Source organism: Mugil cephalus, chromosome 22 (assembly GCF_022458985.1).
Source record: "Mugil cephalus isolate CIBA_MC_2020 chromosome 22, CIBA_Mcephalus_1.1, whole genome shotgun sequence".
Classification (NCBI taxonomy): domain Eukaryota; kingdom Metazoa; phylum Chordata; class Actinopteri; order Mugiliformes; family Mugilidae; genus Mugil; species Mugil cephalus.
Genome location: NC_061791.1, coordinates 2245742 through 2273302, shown reverse-complemented (window position 1 = coordinate 2273302; position 27561 = coordinate 2245742). Strand labels below are relative to the sequence as shown.

The window sequence follows — 27561 nt, the reverse complement described above, 5'->3', positions numbered from 1 at the left end:
AATCATAAACCTCTCGACAGCCAGGCATGGTGGTAGCAGCATCACGCTTAATTAAAAAACAAAAAAAAAAAGGAGCCAGGACACTCCATGAAACTATAGGTTTACAAAATATATACGATCAACAAGTCTAAAGTGTGAAAGTAGGGTATATTAATCATTTTTAGTGACATTTTAAAGAGAAAATCTGCAAACCAGCAATAAGTTGTTGTCTCTTCTTTATTGTCCTGACAAAAACTAAAGTGAACTGTTAATCGCTTATCTTCTCCGCCCTCTGTTTTAAATGACATCTGACATCTTGTATTTAAAAAAAAATCTTGCCTATTCCTTTATGTATTGATAAAAGAATCAGCACTATTATTCAAGTTTAAGAAGACAAAATGAACGTTTTCTGAGATACCCTGTCCACAGCCAAGCATGGTGGTAGCAGCATCACGCTGAATTAAAAAACAAAAAGAAAAGGAGCCAGGACACATCATGAAGCAATTATTTCACAAAATATATACAATCAACAAGTCTAAAGTCTGAAAGTAGCATATATTAAACAACTTTTAGTGACATTTTAAAGAGAAAACTGAAACTTCTTTTGCATAAAAACAAGCCAGTAGTCAGATTTTCGACGAAACCAGCGATTGTTTTCGTTTCCTTTATTGTCCTCTCCCCTGTTTCCAGTAAAAAAGAAGCAGGCAACAGGTCACTCCTACACAAAATATCAAAAAACTGTAAACATCTTCTAGCTGAGAAACCTGTAAATGCCTTTATTTCAACTCCATCTATTAAACCTGAAGGTCGGACTAAGAGAATCGCTGACAGTTGGACGCGTTGGACATGTAAAATGAAACCTGTAGACGGAGACATGTTGGACAGTGGGACATGTGCTACTCTAACAGCAGATATATTTGTGTTGTGCAAACAGCAACTTGAGAGAAATGTGGATGTGGAGATTGTGGACACATGAAACTCTCCATGCAAGATAAGAAGACAAATGAAACTGGAAGCTGCAAATGCAGAAAACGTAAAAAATAAAAACATAACCATAGTAGTTTGTAGCTGTAACACGCGTCTGTGTCACCTCAGAACTGGATATATTTTTTGTTTTAAGCAGTTTGACCCATATTAACATGTACCACATTCAGTTTAAAACGAAAGTCAATTTTCTCTGTTTCCTGATTTGAAACATAATTTTCTCATTAAATAGATTATAAATATTGTATGAGTGCAGGATGATTTTTTTTTTAAATTGAATAAGTCATTGTATTTGATTGCTACTAATTGTGTCTATATCCTAATTTAAAACATAATTTTCTGATTAAATAAACAAATATGAGTGCAGGTTGATTTTTTTTATTGTTATTATTTTTTAAATTGCTATTACTTGTGTCTATCTTCTAATTTATTTGGTAATTTCTGGTCAATTAAATAATAATAAAGAATAATTAAAAAATTCAAATAAAAAAGTTAAAATAATGCAGATTTCTTTATTTACTCCATGGAACGCAATTTGTTGTACAGCCAGCAAAGAAGATTTATTTTCATTTATATACACTCAAATATACAAAAACTATACACTGTCTATGCAACAACGGTTAACAGATCAGTGTAACACTAAGACATAATACATCGTTTATTTAATTTCCTTGTCACAGTAGCGCGGGATTAGACAAGAATATATACAAAAACAAATTACATAAAAAATATATGGAGGAAAATAGAAATATAGAGCATCTTCAGTATTATTAAGTAGGGACCCTCTACCTATTATATATGTTCTGTATGAAACTTAGCTCAGTGCTATTTATAAATATACATTATTATTATTTTTGCATTAAATATTGAGCTATCCCTTATCCCTAAAACAGTCTTATACTAAAGACTTATACTAAAATATGTTGGATTCATGTTAATTCATGTGTATTTAATGAAACTTAAATTTGTGGGTGGACCTTAAAAATTATATTTTAAAAATCAACCAAAGATTTTCTGTTTGAAGACCTATGTTATGGAGACTTTCTGTATTGCTAAACTCAATGTATATAATAGAATTGCTAAGAGTATAAAATGTAGACAGTGAGGCAGTAGTTTGTGCAACATAAGGAGGGACATTAAACAACAACAAACAGATTTATTTGCGCAAAAAGAAAGAAAACAAACCAAACTAAAAGATGAGTTATTGTTGACTCTGGCTGGTGTTGTGCAGCCTCATGATAATTGGGATGAAGGAATACTGCTGCTATTATTATTATTATTATTATTAATTATTATTATAATTATTATAGTAGTGGATAGTGTATATGTTGCGGGCAGGGCTGAGCTCCATCCTCCAGCCCCCTCCAGCCTCCATCCTCCAGCCGGTGAGGCCCCGTCAGGCCGGCGGGCGGCGCATCGCTACCTGTGTGTGTGCGCGTGTGTGTGTCTGGGATCCTGCTCGGAGTTTGAGAAGTGCCCTGGACTTCCTGGTACGGGACCATGGACGCGCTCTGCTCCAGTCCGTGCGGGGATATTCCCGCAGCGATGTGATCGAGCAGAGGGGACCCGTCGAGTTGAGATTAAGGTGAGCAACCTGCCCCCACCACCTCCTCCTTCTTTGCTGCCTTTGCCTCGGTGAGTTTTATCGGTGCTTGTTGTTGTTGTTGTCGCCGGGGGTTGGAGAGAGAGAAGGTGGTGGTGGTGGTGGTGGAGGTGGAGGGCGGGGAGGAACTCCTGCAGTGCGCCGGTGTGGTCTGCGCTCACTGCGGGGCTGAATGACGGTCGCCCCGTGAGCACGGAGCTTTTTTTTTTTTTTTTTTTTTTTGTTGCAAAGTGAACCGGAACGTGGCGCCGCGGCTTTTCGCTGTTTCAGGGGGGCTCCGCGGGGGCGCGCGCGTCAAATTTTCTCCCGGTTTGTTTGGGGGTTTACCGGAAAGGGTACGTTGTCTTTTATTATTTTAAACTTTGTGCTTATTTGTATTCACCGAGGCCTACCTAGCCACCCCCCCCCCCCCCCAACTCGGCTACTCACCCCTCCTCCTCCCACTAACACCACCAGTACTGTGGAGCTAGCGGAGAAGAAGAAGAACGGTATCCGGTATCGCTCTACAAAATAAAAGCTCTAAGCTACATAGATGGGTAGATATAGATTTATTTATTTATTTTTTAATGGAAAGTTTCTCAAACGTTAATATTTAACTGATTTTTTGTATGGAAAAAAATATGGAAATAGATATTAATTTGCAAAGTGCAAAAATTACACTTTAATTGCATAAAATTAGCAGCTATTTTGTCCTAATTTGTCCCCTGTTTTAGTCAGAGAAGTGGACAGAACACATTGAGACCCACATTTATGTGACCAAATTGCACTTATTTGTCTTTTTTTTTTGTGGAAAGTTAGTGGAAAAATAATTGTATTTAACAGTTATTCACTTGTACTTCTATTTATTGGTTATTATATGCTGTGTGTTACCGGATAGATAGATTTAATTTTTTTAACCATCAACAAAACAAAAATAAAAAACAAAAAAACAAACAAACTCATATTTAGGACGTTTACGTGATGTTTACAATCATTTTGGAGCTCATACATGGTCTTAGTCTCTTTTGAAAGCCTTTCTGAAGTTGCTATCAGGCCGGCTTAAGTTCACATTAAACTGTATGTGGTCCCTGATCTAAAATGTTTAATTTTTAATATAATTCTTATGTGTAAAGATTCAGCTGATAACAAACGTAATCTAATAGTAGTAAATATACAAATGCAGTGATTATTTTTTCAAGCTGAAGCGCTAATTCTGACTCCTTCGTGTCTAAACTTTAAATTCTTTTCAGAGCATTAACGTGACAAGTCGGTGTTTTATTTTGTAAACCAAAACGCTCTAATTCCGGTCGGTGTTTCCGGCTCCTTGTTGAGACGCGCTCATTGGCTGCCAGCGTGAGTATCCTGGCTCCTGATTGGCTGATGCGGACTGTCGCTCATTTTGATGAGCTCCGAGCTGCTGCTGCGTTTACAGCGTTAGGAAATAAATAAATAATACGACAATAAAGAAGCCGCGTTCTTTACACCGTAAAACCAAAAGGGGCTTATTTTCTGTCATTATACACATATTTTGTGTATAAGTTTGTGTTATTTCCTGCTTCACGTGAGAGGGAACGGAGTTACCTTTGCAGCAAGGTGCGTGAAGTTGGTCAGAATGAGGCTATAAACGGATATTAGGTGAAGATCCGTACAAAATAAAGCGCAAAACGTGTCAATCACAGGAATCTAATTGACAAATACGAATGCTTTTATCAGTGGAATCAGTTATTTATTATATTAAATGCACACATAAGCAATGATGTAGTTAAAAACAGACCATTAAACAGAACATGAAGCTGTGAACGGTTTGACAAAATGACATTGAGGCTTGAAAAACTGGTGAAATGCAGTTTTAGGTTTCAGCAGACACCCAAAGCACGCTTCATTCACTTTGGATTTATGCAGTCCAATACAGTACATTTAAGTTTTATTTTGGAAAATCTCTGTAGGAAATGAGAAATTGAAAATGCCGGCGACTTGACGGTGCACTGTGCCTTTCAATCCTTCCTATCCCACTTCGGGATAATGCGGCTTAGTGCAGTCAGCAGCTTTACAGTTTAAAAACACCAGGCGTTTGTAGTGGAATAAAAAAAAAAAGAAAAGGCAGAAACATACGACTGAAAGGCCTTGAAGGTTGATGAGCCCGCTTCTCAGGAATATAAGTGGTAAATAAAGATTAAATGAATCACAAACTGGGGGAGTAAGTTTGTGCAGTATGTCAGGATGTGTCGGGGCCAGACTATTCGCTTTATCAGCTCCTATGTGGATCCATTGTGTCAGTGCCATGCTCCTGAGTGGCTCTTCTGGGATCGGCCCTTTCCCAGCTCTGATCCAAAGCAGAGATAGAAGGCAGAAATTAGACCCAGCATTCCTGGGGACAGGAAGTCACACCAGCACCAGGCTACAACTCATTCTGCTACACCTGCTGCTGAAATGCAAGGACCAGAAGCAATGGCCGAATAAAAACTAACAGTCGTAGATGGCGTTTCCCTGCATTAAATGTTGGTGTTTTTGTGTCATATTTGTAACAGTCTCTCAGTGTTTGGTGTTAGGAAAGTCATGTTTACTTTGGTCAACGCCTCAAAGATTAGTTCGACTTGGTACCCACCCACGTCATGTAGCCAAAGTTTTCTTTTTTTTCTCCTACCATCGATATAACTCGCTGAATTTCATTACGACAACGCCTCTTCTTGTTTTTGTGGCATCTCCATGTCCTTAAACTTCTTTCATTTCCTCTGAATGAGTTCTGTAGCCGTCCGAGTTTCAGTTTTTAGCTTAATTCTTGTAAGATCACAAGAGATTCAATCTTCCTGGGAGCTGAAATTCTCTACTTCTACTATTTCTAGGAATGTTTTTTTTTTTTTTTAGGTGTACACTTCCGCTGGCTGCTTGGTTTTCAAAACTTTTCAGTCGTGTTTAGACCATTTTGGCCCTTTTCTCCATGACTCCCCAGATACAACCACTTGTGTGAAGTTGGTTCTGGCCTTCAGAAGATTTGAATTAAATCAACCAGATTTAAAGTCGCGAACCAACAACGTTTAAGATTAGTTTTGCTCACAACAAGACTTACAGATCCGTTCACAGCTTGTAAAGAGTGTGATGTTTTTTGAGGGGCGGGGCTTAGCTGGAGGCAAAACATCTCATATATGTATATATAGCCTGTAAACGCCAGTTAGCATATTTTGGAGAGAATGGACAAGGAAAACTTTTAGAGAATCTGCAATAGCCCACCCGTGGACACCCCTGAAACACACAACTAATGTTGCGCTAGCTAGCGGTTAGCATTAACTTGTAACAAGATTCCCTTAAATAATGATTAGCTTAACGTAATTTCAGTCACAATTTAGTCTAACCCATTACCTTATCTAGGTTGAAACTGACGATGGATCACATATTAATCTTATCTGTTGAGTGTTATTGTTTATCTTCTCACTCTTTTCTTTCAATTGTGTTCCAACAGAGTTATCTATGACTGACAGTAGTAGCTGGTATGTTATAAAACTTTTTCGGTTTTGGCGCCAAAAAATACAGCAAGACGATTATTTTCATGGTTGACAGTGACAGTGTTTTCGCCTCCAGCTTCCCTCTCTTTTGCCTCCAGCTAACGCTGTGACGTCACCGTGACGTAGGCCGTGAAGAGGTCTGTAGGTTATTTATGATTGTTTTGCATCAATAAAGACGGAACACATCGAGGAAAGGTCAACTGAGGAGACACAGGCACTTTCGGCGAAAGTTACAGTCGAAAGTGAAGCAGGAAGTGGAATCCCGCAGTAGTTTGTAGCTACTCCTTCTCTTAGCCAACGTACTGTTGCCTTATGGACAATAATAATAATAATAAAAAAAAAAGCCATTTGGAAGTGATTTGACGGCTTTAACAGAGACGAAAACGAATTCCTTTAACTCGTAAAACTTTCAGAGAGGGAACAGAAGATGGACCGAGCCCAGCAGGTTTCTGTGTCTTGCTTCCAGAATCTTGGCTTTTGTTTTCGGGTTGATTGCTGCAGCATTTCGAGGTTAAAGGTCTGATTAGTCTTTCTACCACTCTGCTGCCAACACTTGACCTTTTTACACAAACCCCCCCCTGCTGCCTTCTCCACAGTGCCACGGAGACACCCTGCTAATAATAGTTATCTGTATTTTCTTACTTATTTTATAGGCAAAGCTCGTAGTGCAGCAACAACCTGCAGAATGACAGGTGTTTCTAAAGCTACTTTATAAAGTTTTTGATGATAATTCTTGCTCAACGAGACAACTATAGCCAAGAGATATTTAATTTAAAGTAGTTTTAAACAGAGAAAATAATAAAAAATCCACATTTATTAAATTAGTTTTGGTTTTATTGACTAATTTGTCCATGTTAATCTAAAAAAGCATCTTAATCCTCCGTACTGTTCTGTTTTTTTACACTAGACACATCCTTCTCTCACCTTCCGGACGTTTTTTTTTTTTTAACTTTCTTTAATCTAAACATCTTGTCCACGTTTGGATAAAGAACATAGAACGTCTGAGGATCCGTGGCTCAGTGACAGGAGAGGAAATGGAAAAAGGCCCACAGTCGTCAGGGTCAACAACCACAAATTAGTTCATCTCCTCCTCCTGTTGCTTTTTATCCCTCGGTTACTATCTGCAGAAGCTGCACAGAAACAATTGAATAAGTTGGAGTATGTGTGTGTGTGTGTGAATGAGAGAGTGTGTGTCATATCCTGTTGAAAGGGCAGTTTATTTGCCAAGGCGTCAGGTGGCTTCCAAAACGTCTGTAACATAGCAACGAGGCCTTTACTAGTTCAGTGTGTCGCTGTTTGCAGTTTTATACCTGACCCCCGGGTAGCGGCAGTCCCTGGAGGAGGAGACGGCATAAAAGACTTCAGCCAACTAAGTTTAAAGTTATTTAATTAGATTTCTGTCTCTTCCTGGCTCAGTTTCTCAAAGTTATCACCTTTAAAGAGTGACCAGACCAACTTTCTGCTGCACAAAAACGATGGTTGGGGAAGTTGCTCTAGGTCTTTCAAGTTAGCAATAAAAAAATATTAGCGCAATAAGAAATCACTACCACCACGTTACGGTTAGCCTGAAGTTGTGCTGCGATGAAGCTACTCAGTATCAGTTTAGTCATGCAAATGGTTGTAATAGATAATTAAGTTTTAATTAATTGAATTAATCAGAGTTTGATTTCATTTATTTCAGCTCCAGCAAGAAAAAAAATGTATTGTTTTTGTTTTGGTAAATAAATTGTATTTGAATCCGTTGCTTTTTAATCAAATTTAGTTAAAAAAAAAAAAAGGTTGAAAGAACGCCTTGGCAACGCAAAGATGCGAGAAAAGCTCCCCCTGGTGTCTGGCTCCAATATAGGCCATAAGCTCCACCCCCCTCCATGTTAGTGGGCGGGGCTTGGGCAGAAAGAAAACACTAAAATACACGCCAAGTTGAACTGTTATCCATGTAGTTTTTTTTTATTTAGTTATTTGATGCTATAGAAACAGAATACGACCTCATGATGAATATTGGTTGCAATGCCGACCGCTCCAAATCAGTCTTGTAGGACCGTGATTGTAGGAATAATAATATTATTAAATAATACTGAAAATAATGAGCGAATTAGACTGCTGAAAACTGCGGAGATGAGGAAGCAGCCGGAAACACTTAAGTAGAAACAGGCTGCTGTCTGTTACTGTATCCTCACATTTAACTATTGATAAGACCGATCATTTGCATCAAACTATTCATTTAAAAATTCTGCAGAATCCCCTGTGTGTGTGTGTGTGTGTGTGTGTGTGTGTGTGTGTGTGTGTGTGTGTGTGTGTTTTTGTGCAACATGCAGCCTCCTGGTACGTGCAGGTCAGCTGAATTTCTGTAGAGTGGATTTAACCTAGCTTGACAAGGCCGGGCACTCACACCAGATGTAGTCCACACATAGTCTACATTCCCTCAGTGCTGTCCAGGCCTTGGCTGCCGCCCGTCTTTATTGGCTGCTGATCCCTCCTGGCTCAGGCCACAGCTCTCTGTTATAATGCCCGGCTACCGAGCACCAGATGCTGAGCTTCCCTCTGGTCTGTTAGAGTTCTGTTTGGCTCCTGACCCTGTCTAACCTGATGGTCAGTGTTGGGACAACATGGGCTTATGAAAGGCCGATACAGGGCTAAGACAAGGCCGCCAGCTGCCTGTTTTCTGTTGTGATACGTAGAGTCTTTAATTGAACCAGAAAACAAGAGATGTGTTTGTTGGGGAGTTCAGTGGTTGAACAGATGCAAGTTTGTAATGCATCTTGGATTATTTGTCCTAATCCTGAAAGTCAACTCTCTAAAGGAGATATTCCAGATGTCCCTCTACCTAGGAACATTTTCTACTTCCTAATAAGGTATTTCCTGAGCCTACGCTGCAGTGTTTTTGTTTGTGTTTCGTTAACGAAGACGACTGCGACAAATGTTCGACCTTTTTTTGCCGTGGCTAAGATGGGACGCTGACGAAAGTTTTGTTTGATTTGCGGCTTTTTTCTTCCTCTTGTCACTTAAGAATTATGAAGGATGTGCTATAATTCAAAGTTCGGACAGATGTTTGAGTGTAAAGTTGAGATGTCAGTGAACTATTCACCTGTTCAGACCAGGGTTGAAATCATTAAATCAATCATTAATGTCTTCATCTGTAAAGGTGGAGCAGATTTAAATCTCTTATAAATAGTATCAAAAATATATTTTATTGTCCATTATAATTAAAAAAAAAAGGTAGAAAAGCAAAGTAATTACACATTGGCGTGAGATGGAGAGTAGCAGAGCCAGAACAATGGGATGTAAATTACAGTAAAACACAGTTTGTATATTCCGTGTGAATGCGCCACATGAACCACAGATGTAGGAAGTAATATTTGCATCACAGGACGCCCTCAGGTACAACTAATCCCATGTGAATAGGGCTTTGGTTGCGTAAGTAGACCTCCGTTATTAGTCGGAGTAACGCGTTTACATGCGCTTAAGTTGTCCAGTTAGAGTCAGGTTAATTCCCGTGCATGTAAATGTAACTTACCATACCCAGGACTCATCCTCACCAGATGCCTAAAGAAACTACCCCATCTCTAAGTTTGAGCTCACCCTAAAGAGGAAACAAGTTTCAGCCTCTTTCAGTCAGCACCCAAAGTTCATGACGTTAGGTGATGGTTGGAACATCGAATGGATTCGTAAAGTGAAAGTGTTGCCTTACGGCTCAGCTTCCTCTTCACTGTCCAGAGCTCTACGGCCTTTGACTTGGAGTATTATCAGTACACTGTTGTGTGGAGTTTGTGGTGAATTGTCCACCGTACGACACCTTAATATTACAGCTCTGATGAACCCTGGTGCAACCCACTCAGCTCCACGTCAGCATTATGAGTTCATATTGAAAGTGTTTTTATTTTGGGGAGAGCGTGCACTCCCTCCATCAAACCTGACCCTGTGTCCTCAGACCCCAGCTCCTCTGTGGTTGATTAGCTGTAGTTCAGTCTCGATAACCGGCCGGTCTGGTCTCAGCCCTGAGTAGAGGTGAACATATGGCGGATCTAATCTGAGGTCGGCCGCCTCCAGACTGAGACCGTCCATCTGAAACCCTCTGAGATCTCACTTCCTGTGTATCAGCCCACACATATCATCTCTATAATGGAGGAAGAGTTGGAGAGTGAAAATGACATATGATTTGGCTTTTTTTTTTCTCCCTTTACTGATGTTTCTGCCTCTAATAGTTTTTTAGTCTTATTATCCTCTTGTTCCACCGTATTGTTGGACTATTGAGTCGTAAATATGTCGATTCTCATAGAAAATGTTGAGTCGAATGTGCACTGTTCGCTTGAATTTCTTCACTTTTTGCGCTTAGCAAGTAAAGACCTGTAACCAGTGTGACCAGTATTCAAAGCTGCCAAAAGAAGAAGGTAAATGGTGCGTTCCATTTGTACTTAGAAGTTGCAAGTTGGAATTTTCTACTGGAACAACCCCCTGAAGTCGGATTTCCTGCTCAGAAATTCGTAGAATCCTCACTTCCCCCCGCGTTGAGTTTCCAAGATGGCCGCCCGTGTGTAAACAGTAATTAGAAGCTCCTGCATTATTCTGTTTATCAGCACTTCTCATCAGTTTTTGTTGCATTAATCCGGTCGTACAGACGGTATTTTACCACACACATGTTGAAAGCTCATGTCGCGCTAACAACGGCTACAAATAATAGCCTGGTAAAACCAAAACAGAGCCAAAGACTATTGTAGCAAACTGTGATTAACAGTGTATTTTTTTCTACATTTAAATTAAACAATTAAAACTTAATTAGTATGTTAGTGGATTATTTCATCACTGCAAAATTTTTCTAGTAAAAAATCCACAAGTTGGTTCAAGTTATCTGTTCATTTACAATTTGTGTAGCTTAAGTAGCCTAAATTTAATTTAACATTATAGCAATAATATCAAGATTTAAATTTATTTCACTCTTGTTCAAACACACAAAGTTTGGACAAGGCAAGAGCTTTCATGTACGCCCATCCCTAGTACAAAGAGCAATTGTACTTTATCGAAATCTCTGAAATGTCACTTTTATTTTTGCTTCAGTGGAAACAGCAGCTAGCGCTAATGATGTAATGATGGCGTAACGATGCCATTAGGTGGAATCGGCTCTGTTTTCCTGCGTCAGTGCATAAATCTCTGCACAGTTTGCTGCTCTGCCTCTTGTTTGTCATCCTCTCTGCTGCTCTGGCATTCTGCTGACCTGTGCTGCTTTTACCCGGAGCCCCGGAGGATATTGGATTCTCCACATCTGCAGTACTCGTGCTCATGGCAACATGGGGGGTGGTTGGATGAGGGTGGAGGGGCTTAATTTCTACATCACCTGCATCATTTCCTCCTTCCTCAGCCTTCCTGCCAGGCCCTCCCTCCATCCTTCCATCCCGCCATTCCTCCTGCTCCTGCGAGCATCTGCAGAGTGATCAAATTACCCATTATTACCGCATACTGTCATCAGATTACTGTTATTTAGTCCAGGGGCTGCCTCATGCACACACACACACGGACGCACAAAGTGCCCTGCCATTTATATCCCAGTGAAAATGTTAATGATCCTTCTCTCAGATGTGTGTGTGTGGAGCTAGTGGGGCCATGTGTTAGTTTCATTGATGCCTACGAGCATCTGTTTGCTGAAGAAATTCATTTATTGATTAGAGCCTCATCCATAAGTTATTGTTTTGTCTATTAAAGGTCAAGCTCAAAGATGACTTGTTTGTGTGCTGATATTGAGCGTCTGAAGTGCTCGTACACACACGAAACCAGCAATTTGCAAGTCAAACCGATCTCAACTTTGCAGAAAGAAAATAACCTGATTGTATAAGATGCAGATTAAATTGACTGAGCTCTTGGGGGAAGACCAGTTTCTTGCCATATCTGCGAACACGAAGCTGTAACCTGAGGCAGTTAGCCCTAGCGTAGCAGGTAGATCAGAGACCAGCTGCGATGGGAGACCGCAGAGTTTTAATTAAAGTCGGCCAGAAAGGGTTGTAACCTTGGCAACACAAAGCAGACGGGCAGGCGCCAAGCTGAACTAAAGGGAACACTGTGCATGACTTTACCACCAAATTCACTGGGCTGAACCCAGATAGAGCTCCAGCGTCATGGACACTATTTTATTTTCTTATAGAGCAGTAGGTCAGTAGGTTAACCACCATAGAAGAAGAACCGCAAAGTTTGTTTACATCTGCTGATTCACACAGGTTATATAAGATGTGGATTTTGCTCTATTGAGGACAAAGGAGGAAACAACCCTCAGTGTGTTTAGTGCAGAGTTGAAGTTTTTTTTTTTTTTTTTAGTAGTTGTACTTTTTTATTTCATGCATTTTGCATAAAAACAACAACTTGGTTAAAATGTCTGTTATGATTAATGCTTGAAGAAGTGGCTGAGTAGTTTTAATGCGCAGTGAGTGGGTCCTTGGATGTTTTTGTTCCGGCGTCATACACGCCAGCGCAGCGGGTTAAGGGAGCATGCGCACACGCGCCCGGTTAAAGTTTGAATTGACGTCACTGCCGCCTGAGGCCACGCCCCCCCTGAGTGGCAACAACATGGCGAAATGTAGCGGTGAATACAGCGAGACCGGGAAAAATGTGGATTATCAGATCAAATTAAGGACAACTGGACTCGACAATGAGCCACACGAACTAGTATGTATTTGTGAAAAAACGGATTAGCCTTTAGTTTCAGTTAGTTTTGGCTAATTTAAGTTATGATAAATGTAGCTAAATAAAATATGCTAACGCTAGCTTCGCTAAGAAGTAACGTTAGCTATACAATACGGTAGCTTTGAAAGGATGACGGGGATTCCGTTTATTGTTTTATTTATTGTTGGATCTGAAATAGTTACTGTCGACCGTAACTACACCAAAACAACAACGTCGACAAACTTATACTAAGGTATGACTTCATCAAAAAAAAAAAAAAAAAATTAAAAAAGCGATCCATCCATTTACTTCTCTTTTATTTGGCGGATATCTGTAAAAATATATCACTGTCTGCTTTTCAAATCTGTTGATACAGTCAATCACACAACAGCTCCTTTTTTTTTTAAATTAATTTTACAATTTAGACGCTATTATAGCCTGTGGTTCAAGCTAATGCTGCTAATCTCCATGTTCAACCGTCGCTTTTTGTCACCTAGTGACCGTAACCACGGAGACTCCAGCTAACTGTGACGTCAGTTATTTAGTTTAATAGTTTTAATGTTTTTTTTAATGTTATTTCATGTGTTATCTTTGGTTTCCTCCTCAGGTCATGAGTGCCTCTAGGAGAGACCCAGCGGAGAATAACCTCACCTGTCCGGAGCCCCGCCCTCGGGCCTCGTCCTGCCCCCCACCCCTGGACTCCCATCATGAGTAAGCGCCTCATTATTATTATTATTATTATTATTATTATTATTATTATTTTGTTTTCTGCCAGCTCTTTGTGTGCACCCTGGCGTGGTAACTGCGGCTGCTGGGTTTGAGAATTTTTGTGCGTTTATGTTTCTCACAAGTATCGTTTTTTGATAAAATGCTGGTTTGATATGATGAGAAAATATAACAAGCTCTGGTTTGGACATGATGTTAGGAGACTTTTTGGGCTGTTAATGGTGTCTGCCATAGTAAATGCATAGTTTAATCTTCCCAGTGGCTTTATTCATTTCTTCTTGCTTTCTTCTTTTGTACATTTGGTAATTTTGGAAGTTGTCGACGATTAAGAAACCGTTTCAGTCAGAGTTGTGTAGTCGGTTGGTGTCTTGGTGGATTTTTTGCAGCAGCTCAGCTTGACTTGATGAGGCCACCCTAGGAAAACCATAAATTTCTTTTATTACCAGGCGACTCCGCTGCTCAGCCAATAAAAATGGACGTGTGTTTGCTGCACAATTTTTCACCTTCTGTCTGTTAAATATTTAAGATGTATATGAGTATTCTTCCCTTACGCCGTCCTCCTCCTCCTCCTCCTCCGCCTCCTCCCTGGTGGTGGAACCATATGGCAGAGAGGAGCAAGTGATGCAACCCTCGCCACCTCATCCCTCATCAATCACCCCTCGCAAAGCATGATGGGAGGGCGAATGTAACGGGACGTGCACTCCATCAGCTCCGTCTATAGTGCATCTGTGCGCGCGTTGCCGTACATCAGCGTGAGTGCGACGGCCTCACATGTGGGCTCGGCGTGACTCATCCGGCAGTATATTCTGTTAATGCCTCACATCTTCATACGTGTGTGTGTGTGTGTGTGTGTGACGCACACACTGCACCAGAGGAGCTGTTTGCATCACACAGGGGTTTTCTCCTGCTGATTCAAGTGTCCGTTAATGTTGAGGGTTGAACTCACAGGTTTGTGAATTTAACCTTAATGCTCCTCGCATCGCGGCAAATGATGTTTGGCAGCAGGTGCATTCGAGGGAAAGGGAGTAATGACAAGAAGGATGAGAGGTGTTTTCAGCTTTCAGCGTCTGTTACGCATCGGATACTTGTTTTGTGTCACAGGGAGGGGAGTGGTCTCAAGGAGACAACTCCATTTGGCTCATTCTGTTTTGTTTTTGTTGTGCGTTAGCAAACGTGATAGTGTGTCGGGTAACTCCTGTGATAATACATAGATTGATAAGTAGATATTTTATTTATGCTGTGGGACATTCAGCAAAAACCCCTTTGGTGATGAAGTAAAATTGTTTCCAAACTCGAATTTCACTAAATGATTTGATGTTGACACTGTGTTGTCAAAACGGCCAAAAATCTCCAGAGCAGAAACAAATGGGCAGAAATTGATTCAGTGGATTCAGTGGTTTGGATGGATGTGGAAATATTTTTGCAAGTTCAGCTTCAAAGTCCTGCCAGATGTTACCTGCACTGACTGTCAATGTGAACTGAGCGGGGAGCTTTCTGAGAAGCTGGGATACAAAAAAAAATAATAAATAAAACCATCCATTCCTGGTACATTCGAAACTTTAAATCTTGAGAGACCAAGACCATGAATGAGCTCCAAAATTTACTTCGGGATTGTCCTAAATAGGCGATTTTGTTTTGCAAAAAAGTTTTGTTAATGTTACAAATCATTTAAAATACAAATACAATTTCATTTCATAATTTACAGCAGGACATGATTTTGTAAAAACTGATCTCCCCAGAAGAAAAACAAGACCTGTTATTAAATTTCTACCTACATTCTAACCCTAAACAGAATTTAAACACAGACTAGAAACTAGAATTTAAACACAGCAGCAACGCATCAGACACAGGTACATGAAAATACCTTTCTTTTTTAAAAATAGACAGGGATGCAGACTCTTTAATGCTGCTCTCAACCTCATTCCAAGTCTGTGGACCTTTAAATGTCACACTTGTAAGATGTTAATGATACGAGGAAACGATAAGAGGTTAATTATTTCATTCTACTGACAGTCTTAGTATTTATAGTCTATATTTAACTGCAGCAAACTTGGCAATAAAAACCTGTTTCATAACAGTTCAATAGAGAAAATTGCTTACAGGTAGAATTTACTGACACGTGTTAGTGTCTGTGTGTTTGTCCTGGTGTTGTTATGTGTAACAGAAACAGTTTAACTCGTCTTCAAACAGAGATCGGTTCATTTCTTCACCCTCCACAGATTTATTTCTGGCTGCATTTCCTCGGACTCTTCTTGTGCCCTTTGCTGTTTAGCTCGCTTCACTGATAAGGGTTTGAACCGGGTCCAGCTTCGCCTTCCTGCCAGCAGCGGTAACTTTGTGCTGCTCGGTGCAGAGCTGCAACGCTTGTGTGTCTTGTACAGCAAGAGGTGGCCTGAATGGAGGGAGGGAGGGAGGGAGGGGGGGGAGGCCGGGAGTGGGTTACCAGGGCAACCCGGCACATGTGAGGCTATTGGATTAAGCATATGCTGCTGAAGGGTAGCGCTGAGAGCTTTAACCCGATTACTGCCTTTTCCTTTGCACACTCGTCTGTTTGTGTGTGTGTGTGTCGGAGCGTGGGTTAGGTGGTTGATCTGATTGATTGTTGTGACCGATGAAAACAGAGGAAAGTGTGATTGACGAGTCGTGGAACAAAAGGAGAAGCCCGCCGGCGCCTTTTGGGGTTTTATCTGATCAGCTGCAGTATAAGCTTTGACACCGCACGTAATTAAATTTTCACGTATAAAACAAACAAAAAAAAAGTTAAGCGGCTTGTAAAAACCTATAAACTGCTAAACGTCAGATGGAATCGTTGAGGGGAAGTTAAAACGTCTTGAGAAAAGTTCACACCGGTCACATTTTCCCACCGAGGAATTCAATTAGGGGCGAAATACAACAGCTGAAGCCACTTGTTGTGCTTCTTGTTGTCTTAATTCAACCTGAAAGCGCTTACTAAGCAGCCGGCGCTCTGGGAGAACGGCTTTTATGTCTTTCATTATTTATCTCAACCTTTGATAGACTCACTCTCTCTCGCCTGGAGATGGTTGACGATGTTGATATCCTGAGCTAATTACTTTAATTAGCCCCCCCCCTCAGCACACACACACAGACAGCACACACAAACAGCCGTTAGCTCGGGGCAGGGCGGGGCTAGCTTCCTGTAACGAGTCTCTTAACGAGGATGGATGAGTCACCCAGGATGGTTTGAGCTTTCATGGGAGAAAGATGGCAACGCTCATGATTTTAGCGACTGCTAATAAACGTGCAGCCGCACAAAATTTGAATGTAACATGGTTGAACAGCTTTCAGATAGTCCTACAACCAGTCAGAGCAGCAGATTATGTGATGTACGCTTCTCAGTAAATGACTGAACGTTGTTTAGCGTAAATGTTAAACCTAGTCAAAGCTCGTTTGAGTTGATTTTCATACTTCTTACCTGCTGCTGTTAGCTAGGCTAATTATTTGGTGTCTGTTTTACTTCTGATCTTGGCAGAGGGTTCCATCACTTCTTACCCGGTACTGTTAGCTAGGCTAGTTAGCTAGGCTAGTTAGCTGGTGTCTTTTAGTGTTTTACTTCCCATCTTGGCAGAGGGGAGAAGTGCTGCTGTTGGCTAGGCTAGTTAGCTGGTGTCTTCTTGCTGGTTGCTAGTTGGTAGCTGATTGCTAACCTGCTGGTCGGTTTTTCAGTTGGACTAGTCTTCTAAATGTGTTTTGCCTCCAATCATGGCACAAAAGATTGTAACATCGTATCCTGTGTGTTAATGAATTGAATTGGGACAATGCACATTAATCAACATTGCGCCGGACTTAGCACAAATGCTATTCTCAATTGATCATAGAAGCAGGTACAAGTTGCATCAGTTTCCAACAACAAATAAAACAAATCTGTAAAGGCAAAAAAACCCAAAACAAAACAGAAAATAATAATCTAGTTTGAGGTTTTCGTGTTCTGCCCCCTCTATATCAGGATATCATACACAAAAACAAACAGAAATCATTTTGATCATTAAACATAATTAAGATCATTTCTGTGTAAAAGAAAGCAGACATTTTGTTGTAAATAAAGCCACCTTTCCTGCCCTAAAGATTCAGTTTTCCCGGTAGATGTTCCCCTTGTGGGTTCCAACTTGATGCCGTTTTCTTACCTAAAAGAGATGAATCAGAGCAAGAAGACTTAGCTCAGTGCTGTTCTACTCTGTTTATCTCGGAAATGTTTTTATCTGGGAGATATGCAAGAGAATGTGTCGTAACTTATCGAACACATTTTGCTGCCAGAAACGATCCCTGTGATGAGAATTCGCCATCTTGCCATAAATGTAATAAATGCGAGTTAATGTCGTAAACATGTGCAACGTGCAGCCATTGCTCATCTCTGGCTAATGTTATGCTGAATTTAACATTTTTTTATCACGATTTTCCTAAACAGTTCCCAAACAATGGCTCTGCAGCTTCTTTCTAATTTTTACTTGACATTATATTACATGTGTGACATTCTCGCTTTGGCTAATATTACAGTTTATTTTTATTATTATTGACCTGTTTGTAACCTGAAAACATCTGAATTATTGCTTTTATTTTATTAATGTTGAATGTTGCTCTCATGCAGCACCTTTAACTTCAATTAGCTCAGTTTAACTAGTCCCTTTGTACATTTTATTATTGTACCATTGTAGTTTAAAAGTTGCAGACAATAATGCGACATTACCTCGTCTCACCTCATCGCTCCACCTGGGAAATGAGAACGAACCGGTAAACACCAGAGTAAAAGACGAGAAATTGGGAAGGAATGAAGACGGAAACACAAATAACAACGTCTACTTTGTACGAATGAAGCAGCGCCATCGCGGGGCGCACTTCCATTACCTCCGTATGTACATTGTCGAACAATTCATTTCATTCTCAGCGTCAACCTTTATTACACACCTGCGCTCGCTCTGCTCCGGCCAATCAGAGCCTGCGCTGGTGTTTTCAGACCGTCTGTGATGTTATCTGAGGAGAGGAGAAACTGTTTGCCCAAACACTCATTATTTCTGATAATAACACGCCGCAGCTCAGTCTGCAGCCAAACCCCTCGCAGCGCCGACGGGAGGAAATGGATTCAGAGCAGAGCGATAGCGGTGGAAGGAGAAGGAGATTGATGACAAATGAGGAGGAGAAACACGAGCTGTGCAGCATTTTTTTTATTGGCGTTGTATAAACAGCACAGTTAGTTAAAGGAGGATAATGGCTGTGGAAAGAAGCCGGCAGAACGGGACTTTCTTTGAGTTTTGAGTCAGCAGCAGCAACAGTTTACGTTCCCGTTATTCTTTAACATAACGTGCAAAAGATTCACCGAAAATGTTCACATCAAGCCACAGGAAACACTTGAGCGTCAAACATTCCTGGAATTAAAGATTAACCACATTAACGCAACATGATTAACCAGAAAAAACGGACCATGTTAAACTTTTAAATTACCTCGTCATTATTAAAAGGGCATCCAAGTGTAAAAGCTGGAGATGCACCACATCTTCATCACTTCTGAACACGATCAGCAAGGACAAGCAAACTCTTCATTAGCCTGATTCCGATGAGATTTAATTATTACATGATATATCAGTATCTCATATAAATTAGCAGTAGTTTTCCTTGGAGTTCATGGTCAATTCTCCAGCGTTCTGACCTCTGAACTCACCGGGGGAGGGAGGAGGTTTCCAGTAGGCAGTTCCCTTCAATCAGCTCACCTGTCCTTCACCTGCACCCTCGCACTCTTCACACACTTCCCTTCATCTGTCAGAGGAGGACTGATGTCACTGGGCGGCCCACGGTGCATCTGGGTGCGGTGCAGGATAATCATCTTCTTCTCAAAGCCTCATCTGGCCTCCATCTGCTGGACTCAGACACGTTTGACTTAACCACAGAGCACGTGGAGAAAATGGAGGAGAAGGTTTTTATTATCCTGCACAAAACTGCAGCGTTTATTAAAAAGGCAGCTTAGCTGTGCAGTTGTTATTAGGGATGGGTGTCGTCGAGGTTTTATCCCAAAACCGGTGCCCAAACCGGTGCTTTTAGAACGAAAGAACAACAAATTTTGTCCCAAAACGGTGCCTTAAATAGTATAAATACAACTTAGACTAAGAAATAAATGAGCCAAATAAAATAAAATGCATAATTATAGTAATGAAAACTGTGGTGTGGGGTCTGTCTGGCCATCAGAGACGCTACATTTCTGGTCTTTTAAGAAAATGCTACGTGTGGTGAGATGCTGCATCTAATTCCAGGTGTTACCTCCCTTGTTGCAGGTTGCCCAGTCTGCATCTTAGGTATTTTGAACTAGTAGGGCTAAGCTAATTAAAAATTCACCACGAAGCACCCAAATCCGAGTTGCTTTACCCATCCCTAGCTATTATTTCATCTTATATTTTATAGTTAGCCAGGGAGAAGTTCTGCTGGAAAACTTTGAACACCAAACGTCGCCTTGTCTGTATCTCTGGAGGGAATGTAGAGCATCATTCACTCCGTCACATCGGCCTCCGTGAAACATGGCCTGTGAGCTGCCACTCCTCGCGGTGATGTTAATCGCGTTGGTTAGACGCACGGCTAACGGCGCTAAACGCCTCCCTGCGGTGCTTGTCACTCTCCACCCAGGACGTTGCGCATTGCATCCAAATAGCTCTTGGCGGGCGCTCCGAGTGGAAATAGACCTCCGCTCGGATGGAGACATGTTGGTTCCGCCGGCACCCGGCGGGTGACGAGGAAGACGGGAAAATGTTCTCAGTTTGCTGCCGTTTCTACAGGGGAATAATTGTACTTTATGCTACGGAGAAGATTTGTTAAGCAAAACTGTGGAAATGCTTTGTGACTGACCTGTCATAGCAACAGTGCAGCTTCATCCCTCCATTCATCCGTAAACGTTATAGATCTCAACTGAATCTCAAATTTCAGATACGTCCAACTAATAGTAGCTACTCCTGGTAGATATTAAATGGGACACATGTCTGTAGATAAAGGTAAAGTGTTGTGTTTGTTAACTGGTCTTGTTCCAGGTGCCTCCATATAATATTAAAAACATTTGCTCTTCTGTGGTGGGATCATTTGCGTTTCTCTGGAAGCTCAGATGAGCTCAGTCTTGTTTACTACCGCTCTTGTTCCGTGGGTGTTTTAGCTGATAACGCCACATTCCCGACAGCACTCGAAGGCAGCGTTTTGTTCCTGTGTTTTGTTTCTGTCAAACCCTTCGAGCCTCAAAGCGATGATGACACGTCTCCCGGTGCGAAATGCAGCCTCGTGCACCGGATAGCTGAGAGCAAACTCTGCCCCGCAGAAATGACTCAAAGCTAATTACTAGAACGACGGGTACTTGTTTGTGCAGAAAGCACCTGAGGAGAGAGGAGCGTTTCCGTTTATTGTCGTCACACAGGTCGGGCAGGTTTATTGGCCTGCTGCTGCTTCCTCCACTTCCAGGGCCTCGCTACCCCCGAGCACGCTGTGATTTTGAATTTGAACCAAGATTAGGGATTTAGAATAGTCCGGATTTCATAAGAGGCGACGTGCTGTTTGCATTAATGCAACTGTCAGAGCCTCTTCTGAGGTCTCCCACAGAAAGGAAGTTAGCGTGGCTCTAGTGTGCCATTAACACTGCCGGCTTTATGAGCGTGTTCTCACTAAAGTGGCGAAATCCTCATCAAGCCTGTGATATTTACTCCCAGAAGCGCTGCATGTTGTGGCTGTTACGCCGACTCCTTTTCATCCCACAATTCAATTTTGTTTTGTCGGCCGCTTTATTGACACGGAGACTCCACCAAAAGCAGAAGCTGGCAAAATGTAAGGCGTTCGCCGCGGAGCGCAATCCGTCAAATAAGAATTGATTAGCTCTCCTTCGGAGTGTTTCGCCTCCCATTCTTCTTTAAAGCTGCATGACCCTGCTCTCTGTGTTAGCAGCCGCAAGTGGCAGCAATTTAGACAAAGCTTTTGCTTCCAAGGCTTCCTGCTCTTTGCTTATTTTCGGATGTTTACTACAACACTGTGACTGCTTCTGTTATTTTCGTTGATATTTGGAAAAGAATGAAAGCCAATGTCTCCTTTGAAAGTTGGACAATATATTCAGGTGAAATCTCACTTTGAAGTCCAGTTAGTTGCTGTGTTCATGCATTCAGGATTATTACTGGATCTTTTTCTTGCAGATTGGGTTTGGACGCCCGGTCTTCTTGTGCATGAACCTTGATTCAATCCATCCAATCCAATATCGATTCATAAAAACTCAAATGCTCTTTATGATACATTCACATCATGACAGCTCCTCAGAAGTGAAGCCAAGGCAGAGCTCCCCCTGGTGGAATCTTTAATCAAAACATTTCTGCACATAAATCCCTGTCACATTTGAAAGGAAACTCTTTCGGGACCATTTCCTCCAACTCTTTTTTTTTTTAACTAGCTCCTCCTCTTGTTTCATTTAAAATCTGTTCCCTGACGATTGAAGGTTTGTTGTGAAAGGCGTGATGCGATGCCAGTTGTGTGCTGGAATGCGGTTCTTTCACTCTCCGTCCCTCTCTGCAATTTCGGTCCTTTCCCCGCTGGCGGTGATTGATGCTCGGATGTCATGTTTGTGGTGACGGAGATGTGTGTCGGAGGAGGAGGAGGAGGAGGAGGAGGAGGGTGCGGGGTTACAGGAAGGAAGGCTTGTTGGAATATGATTACATCGCTCAGTAAACAGGGCAGCGGGAGGAAATGGATCCACAGAGCTGGTCCTCGGGGGCATCGGCTGCACATGTCGAAGCCACCGGAGAGAAGGATTAAATGAGTGATATAACGTTACCGAGATTCTGGTCGATATCACGACCCGAACATTGCAAACTTAGACCTGTGTCAAGTTCAGATCATCCGGTTTGTGAAACAGTCAAATAGCATCACATATGTTTTTCACAACAAGTTCCTTCTTCCTGATAAGCAATTCACTTTTTCTTAGAAGGAAGACATGTGGCAAACTCCAAAATACTGAATTTACAAGCATAGAAACCTAAGAAGCTGGAATCTAGTAAAATAAATGGCCCCTAATCTCAGATCTAGTATTGGCAGTGGTTGATTCTGTAGCAAAATAGTCGTTGGTCAATGGTTGTTGGCTTGACCAAATCACAGTTGACTGGTTTATATTGCCGGCAACCCACAAACGTACCCAGAACTTTAGATGTAGTAGATAAGTTTAAGGAGACTAAACTAAACCAAACCTATGACTTCCTGCTGTTGGAAAGAACTGGAGCTTTTCTCTGGTTGTTCAACCCTTTGGTAGTAGCAGGACTTTAGTAGTAAAACAGGGAAGAACTGTTCTGGTGCCCTTTGACTGCTAACGCCGCCATTGGCAGCTGAAAAAGGGGAGGGGCCACTCTTCCACAGTGAGTTCCTTGCCAGCTTGGATTTGCCAAGTTTGCACTTCCACCTGGTTATCTGACTGCTGCTGGGAGCATTTCCCATACTGTTGCACTTTTATCACGATTTCCAGCAACGTTGTGCATCTCAAATCAACCCTTTAGGGTTTATAAGTGACTGGCCTCTGTTTGCCCTTTTATTCCTGATAAACTGTTTCATTTATAGATAAGAGTTTTAAGGTACAAAGAGTTGTGTGTTCAACCTGTTGAACTGGTTTAGACTCGGACGTCAGACGTTTCACCGAATAAATAAATTAATATTGTTAAGCCAAGATGAGCGTTGACTTTTCCCAGAAGATGACAAAGCAAAGATTTAGAGAAAGCAGAGGAACCTTTTTGCCAAACAAGATGATTATGTTAGAAACTGTTGATACCAACCAAAACTCACTGTTATGGACACACATTAGTTTGAATGGTCACAAACTGTTCAGACCACCTCACAATGTGGTACCAAATATGTCTTAGATGTGATCACAGTGGGGTCGCCCAGGACACATCTTAATACCAGGTATGAACATATTAGCATGGTAGCTTCTGCGTAGCCCGATGGCGTAACCTCCAGTGAAATACTAAACTAAACAACAGTGGCTGTGATTGGTCCAAAATACAACAGATTCAAATCTCTCTTGTTAAGACCAGTAGAGCTGCCACAAACTATTATTTTGATTTTTGCGATTAGTTGAGTAATTGGATATATTATATAATCAATGTTTAAGGTATGAGAAAAGTAAAAATAAAAACACGTAAGATGATAGTTCATTCAACTTTTGATGAAATTTGCAGCTTGTTCCAGCATTTCAGACACATTTAAATATGGTATGAAAACTAAAATGAAGGCACAAAGATGTCACCGTCAGCTCTAAATAAGTAGTTCACTAACGCTGATGTTACTGTTAGCGTCTAACTAGCTTACCGAGATGACTTTATATTTTTGTTGAAATGCAGATTAGCATGTTTTAGCTAAAAGTTAGTGGGTGAAGAGCTGCCGCACCTATTGCTTGATATATATATTCAACAAACCAGGAAGAAAACACTGTTTATTTTATGATGTATTAACTATAAATAGTAGCTTATCGTTTTGTAGCATGGGCTAGCTAGCTGTAGAGACTCTCTGTGTGTGAGGTGAAGTAGAAGTATCTCCCACATCAAGATCTGCTTTTCCAGTTAATCAGAGAGTTTTGCGGTTTCTAAATGCTTATAAGAATGTGTTCCTCATTGCAACATTGTCTTACTAATGTTTCACATGTAGTGATGACACACACTGACTGTAACGAGCTGTTTGGCTTGAAGGGCGTGGAAGAATCACGCAACCAGGTCCAGACAGTTCAAGGTGAATATCTGCACCAGAGAACAACCAGAGGACAGAGATTCTCAACTTTAAAAACAGCCACAGCCGAAAACAAAGCGCTGCACACAGGCAGGATAAAACCACAAGACGTGAAACAAACAATAAAAACATGGGTTTTAAAAATGGACACGGAGGAGTCACAGGAATTATAGAAATCAGCTCAGAATAGAACAAAGATGTTTATGATGCATGATTCTCAGGACGTCTTATCAGGCCTCGAGAAGCTACACTTCCCACAACAAGCAGCCGCCTCACAGCGAACACACACACACACACACACACACACACACACACACTCACACACACACACACTGTACCCCCCCCCCACTCGGTGACAAACGCCTCTCCGCCTGTCGACCCGTGATAAACGACACACACCCTATCGACCAATGTCAAGCGGGATCCACCTGATCGACTGCGTGATGTATGAATGCGAGAAGGGAGAGGAGCAGCGAGAGGCCGGGAGTGGAGCATTGTGGGTAATGGCTGTACACTCCCACGCCGGTGACACAGTCGGTGGGGTCGGTGTGTGTGTTATTAATTCAGGCGACATATGTTAAATCTGTTCACACACGTCTCAGTGTCGTGGTTTCTCTTGAAATGACCAACGATGACCAACTTTTAAAATCAGTTTATTTTTTAGAGAACTCTGAAATATGAGGTATTAATTCAAACCATGTTGTGGCTGATTTGTGTAGATGTTTAAGCCCGGGTGGTACACAGCACCTTGTAATGTTTTTTTATGGAGTTACACGATGGAGTTTCCCAGGAGAACATTGAATTGTCCCACGATATGGTTGAATGTTACTTCTCCTGTCAGTGGTCCTAATGTTGTGGCTGATGTATGTCATATTTAGTTCACTCACATTTTTTTCTCTTCTCTGAGTAAAGGGGTCTTTGGGTAAAAGTTGTGGCACAAAATTGTAATAATAATAACAATAATAATAATAATAATAAACAAAGCCTCTCAGGGAGATTTGTGGTTTTTGGGATTTTCAGATAAAATGGACGTGACCTCAGACTCCTTCACACACTCAATTATGAGTCGGACTTTTATGGATATTTTTGAGACAAATATTGACTTTGGACTGAAATGCAACACAAGTGCCCTGGTGCATTTAAAGCCATCATGACGAGTGCTGTTACGGCTGCAGGAATGAAACTCACACGAGAACTTACGAGCTTACGAGCCGTGTGACTGTTGTTTTACAAACCGCGGTTTTTCGTTTTATGAGGCGGCGCAAATCCTGACAAACCACATGACAAAAAAAAAAAAAAAAAAAAAAAAAATGCTTCAAATTAAGAAGCTCAGAGTGGACGAAACACAGACAGAAAACAGGCTCAGATGCACCTTTAAAAAAAAAAGAAATATCTTTCACGTGCACCACCTTAGTTTGGTTTGGTCCAGGTTACAGCTTATTTTAAAAATGTTCCAACCAGGAGTACAGGTGCAGCTGGAAAATCTGACAGCGAAGGACATCAATTGCCCCCCCCCCCCCCCCCCCCCAAAAAAAAAGAAAAAGTGAAGCACACTTCAAACAGGAAATGACACGGGGAGGGCAGACAGGAAGCGCGAGGCCGAGCCGTAATGTTGTTCCAGCGTGTTTTCTTTCCCGTCCGTTCATGTTCCCTCGCTCGGCGTGGCGCGACGCCAGGCCCGGGGAGGAAGGAGGGAGGAAGGAAGGAGGGAGGAAAGGGAGTTAGAAAGTCAAGAGAGACGAGGGCATTTTGGGGGAATTCCCACCACCCCTCTTGTCACCCTTCTCCCGCTTCATCCACAAAACCGTTGTGAAAAAATGAAAAAAAATGCTGACTCAAAGTGTGTTTGCTTCGTTGTCTCCAGGGAGAGTTTGCACTGTGACCTTTGGGTTTGTTTCTGAGGCCTGTTATTGACACACAGTTCATTGTTATTATTATTATTATTATTTATTTTTAGCATTATTTAAGATTCAATCCTCGATTAAAAGACAGATCAGGGTGATTAACCTTCACCCTGCAGCTTTGCATTTTGCATTGGACGCTTTTTTTGATTCATTCTTGCCGAATCAACACTTTAATCCTCATTTCCTGCTGTTTCCAAATTACCAGCTGGTGAGCGCGACAACGCGTTAGCTCCGAGTTTTAAGGGTGAGCTCATTCGCGAGCCGACATGTCGACGTGATTAGTCGGTGGTTCCTGCGCCTCGTTGGCATTCAGCGGCAGGAGTTCCGTGACGCACTGAGGCGCATTAATCAATGCGCCCGGCTTAATTCAATCCCTCCGTCCGACAGAACGCTGTCATTAGGTCGACAGATGCACGCGCTTGCGTTCACGCCGACGTGACGGGATTTGGCTCGTGACCCAAAACAAAACCCTTCAGAACAGGCAGAGCGGGAACAGGAAGCAGGTAGTGGTGCGTTCAAGTACAGGCGCACCTTTGTTATTGTTGTTGTACAAGTCAGTCAGGGACCTCATTCTGATTGGATGAGAGAGAACAGAAGACTCTTCCTAGAATCAGAGCTAATGGTAGCATGTCCTAGCCTCCTAGCTAATGACAGCTCTCCCTAGCTTCTCAGCTAATGGTAGCTCTGAGTCTAGGAGGAGCTAGACGCAGAGCTAATGGTAGCTCTTCCTAGCCTCAGGACTAATGGTACCTCTCCCTAGCCTCCTAGCTAATGGTAGCTCTTCCTAGCCCCAGGGCTAATTGCAGCTCTTACTAGTCTCAGTGCTAATCTTAGCGCTTCCTAGCCTTGCAACTAATGGTAGCTCTTCCTAGACTCAGAGCTAATAGTAGCTCTTCATAGCTTCCCAGTTAATGGTAGCCCTCCCTAGCCTCGGAGTAATGGTAGCTTTTACTAGCCTTCCAGCTGAGGGTAGCTCTTCCTAGCTTCAAAGCTAATGGTAGCTCTTCCTTTCCTCTCAGGTAAGGGTAGCTCTTCCTAGCCTCAGAGATACAGATAGCTTTTCCTAGCCTCTGAGCTAATGGTAGCATATCCTAGTTAACGACAGCTCTCCCTAGCTTCCCAGTTAATGGTAGGAGGAGGAGTCTAGGAGGAGCTAGACGTAGAGCTGATGGTAGCTCTTCCTAGCGTCAGAGCTAATGGTAGCTCTCCCTAGCCTCCCGGCTAATGGCAGCTGTTACTACTCTTAGCACTATACTTAGCTCTTCCTAGCCTTGCAGCTAATGGTAGCTCTTCCGAAACTCAGAGCTAATAGTAGCTCTTCCTAGCTTCCCAGTTAATGGTAGCCCTCCCTAGCCTCGGAGTTAATGGTAGCGCTTCCTAGCCTCAAAGCTAATAGTAGCTCTTCCTTTCCTCTCAGCTAATGGTAGCACTTCCTAACTTAGGCTAATGGTAGCTTTTACTAGCCTTCCAGCTAAGTGTAGCTCTTCCTAGCCTCTGAGCTTATGGTACCTTCTCA

The 27561-nt window shown here is 41.9% G+C and overlaps 1 protein-coding gene across 4 annotated transcripts in view; it reads left to right on the top strand.

The window, feature by feature from the left end:
* The first annotated feature begins 2276 nt into the window (after positions 1–2276).
* usp6nl (USP6 N-terminal like) overlaps positions 2277–27561 on the top strand; it is a 67368-nt gene continuing 42083 nt past the window's right edge. The window contains exons 1-2 of one of the 4 annotated variants that reach the window (XM_047575265.1): positions 2277–2548; positions 13298–13401. In XM_047575265.1, the coding sequence (XP_047431221.1) occupies positions 13398–13401 (4 nt within the window). In that variant the 5' untranslated portion in view covers positions 2277–2548; positions 13298–13397. Of the gene's footprint in view, positions 2599–2756; positions 2902–12670; positions 12694–13297; positions 13402–27561 lie in introns of those variants that run through there. The other 3 variants (XM_047575266.1, XM_047575267.1, XM_047575268.1) reach the window with 3 other exon arrangements.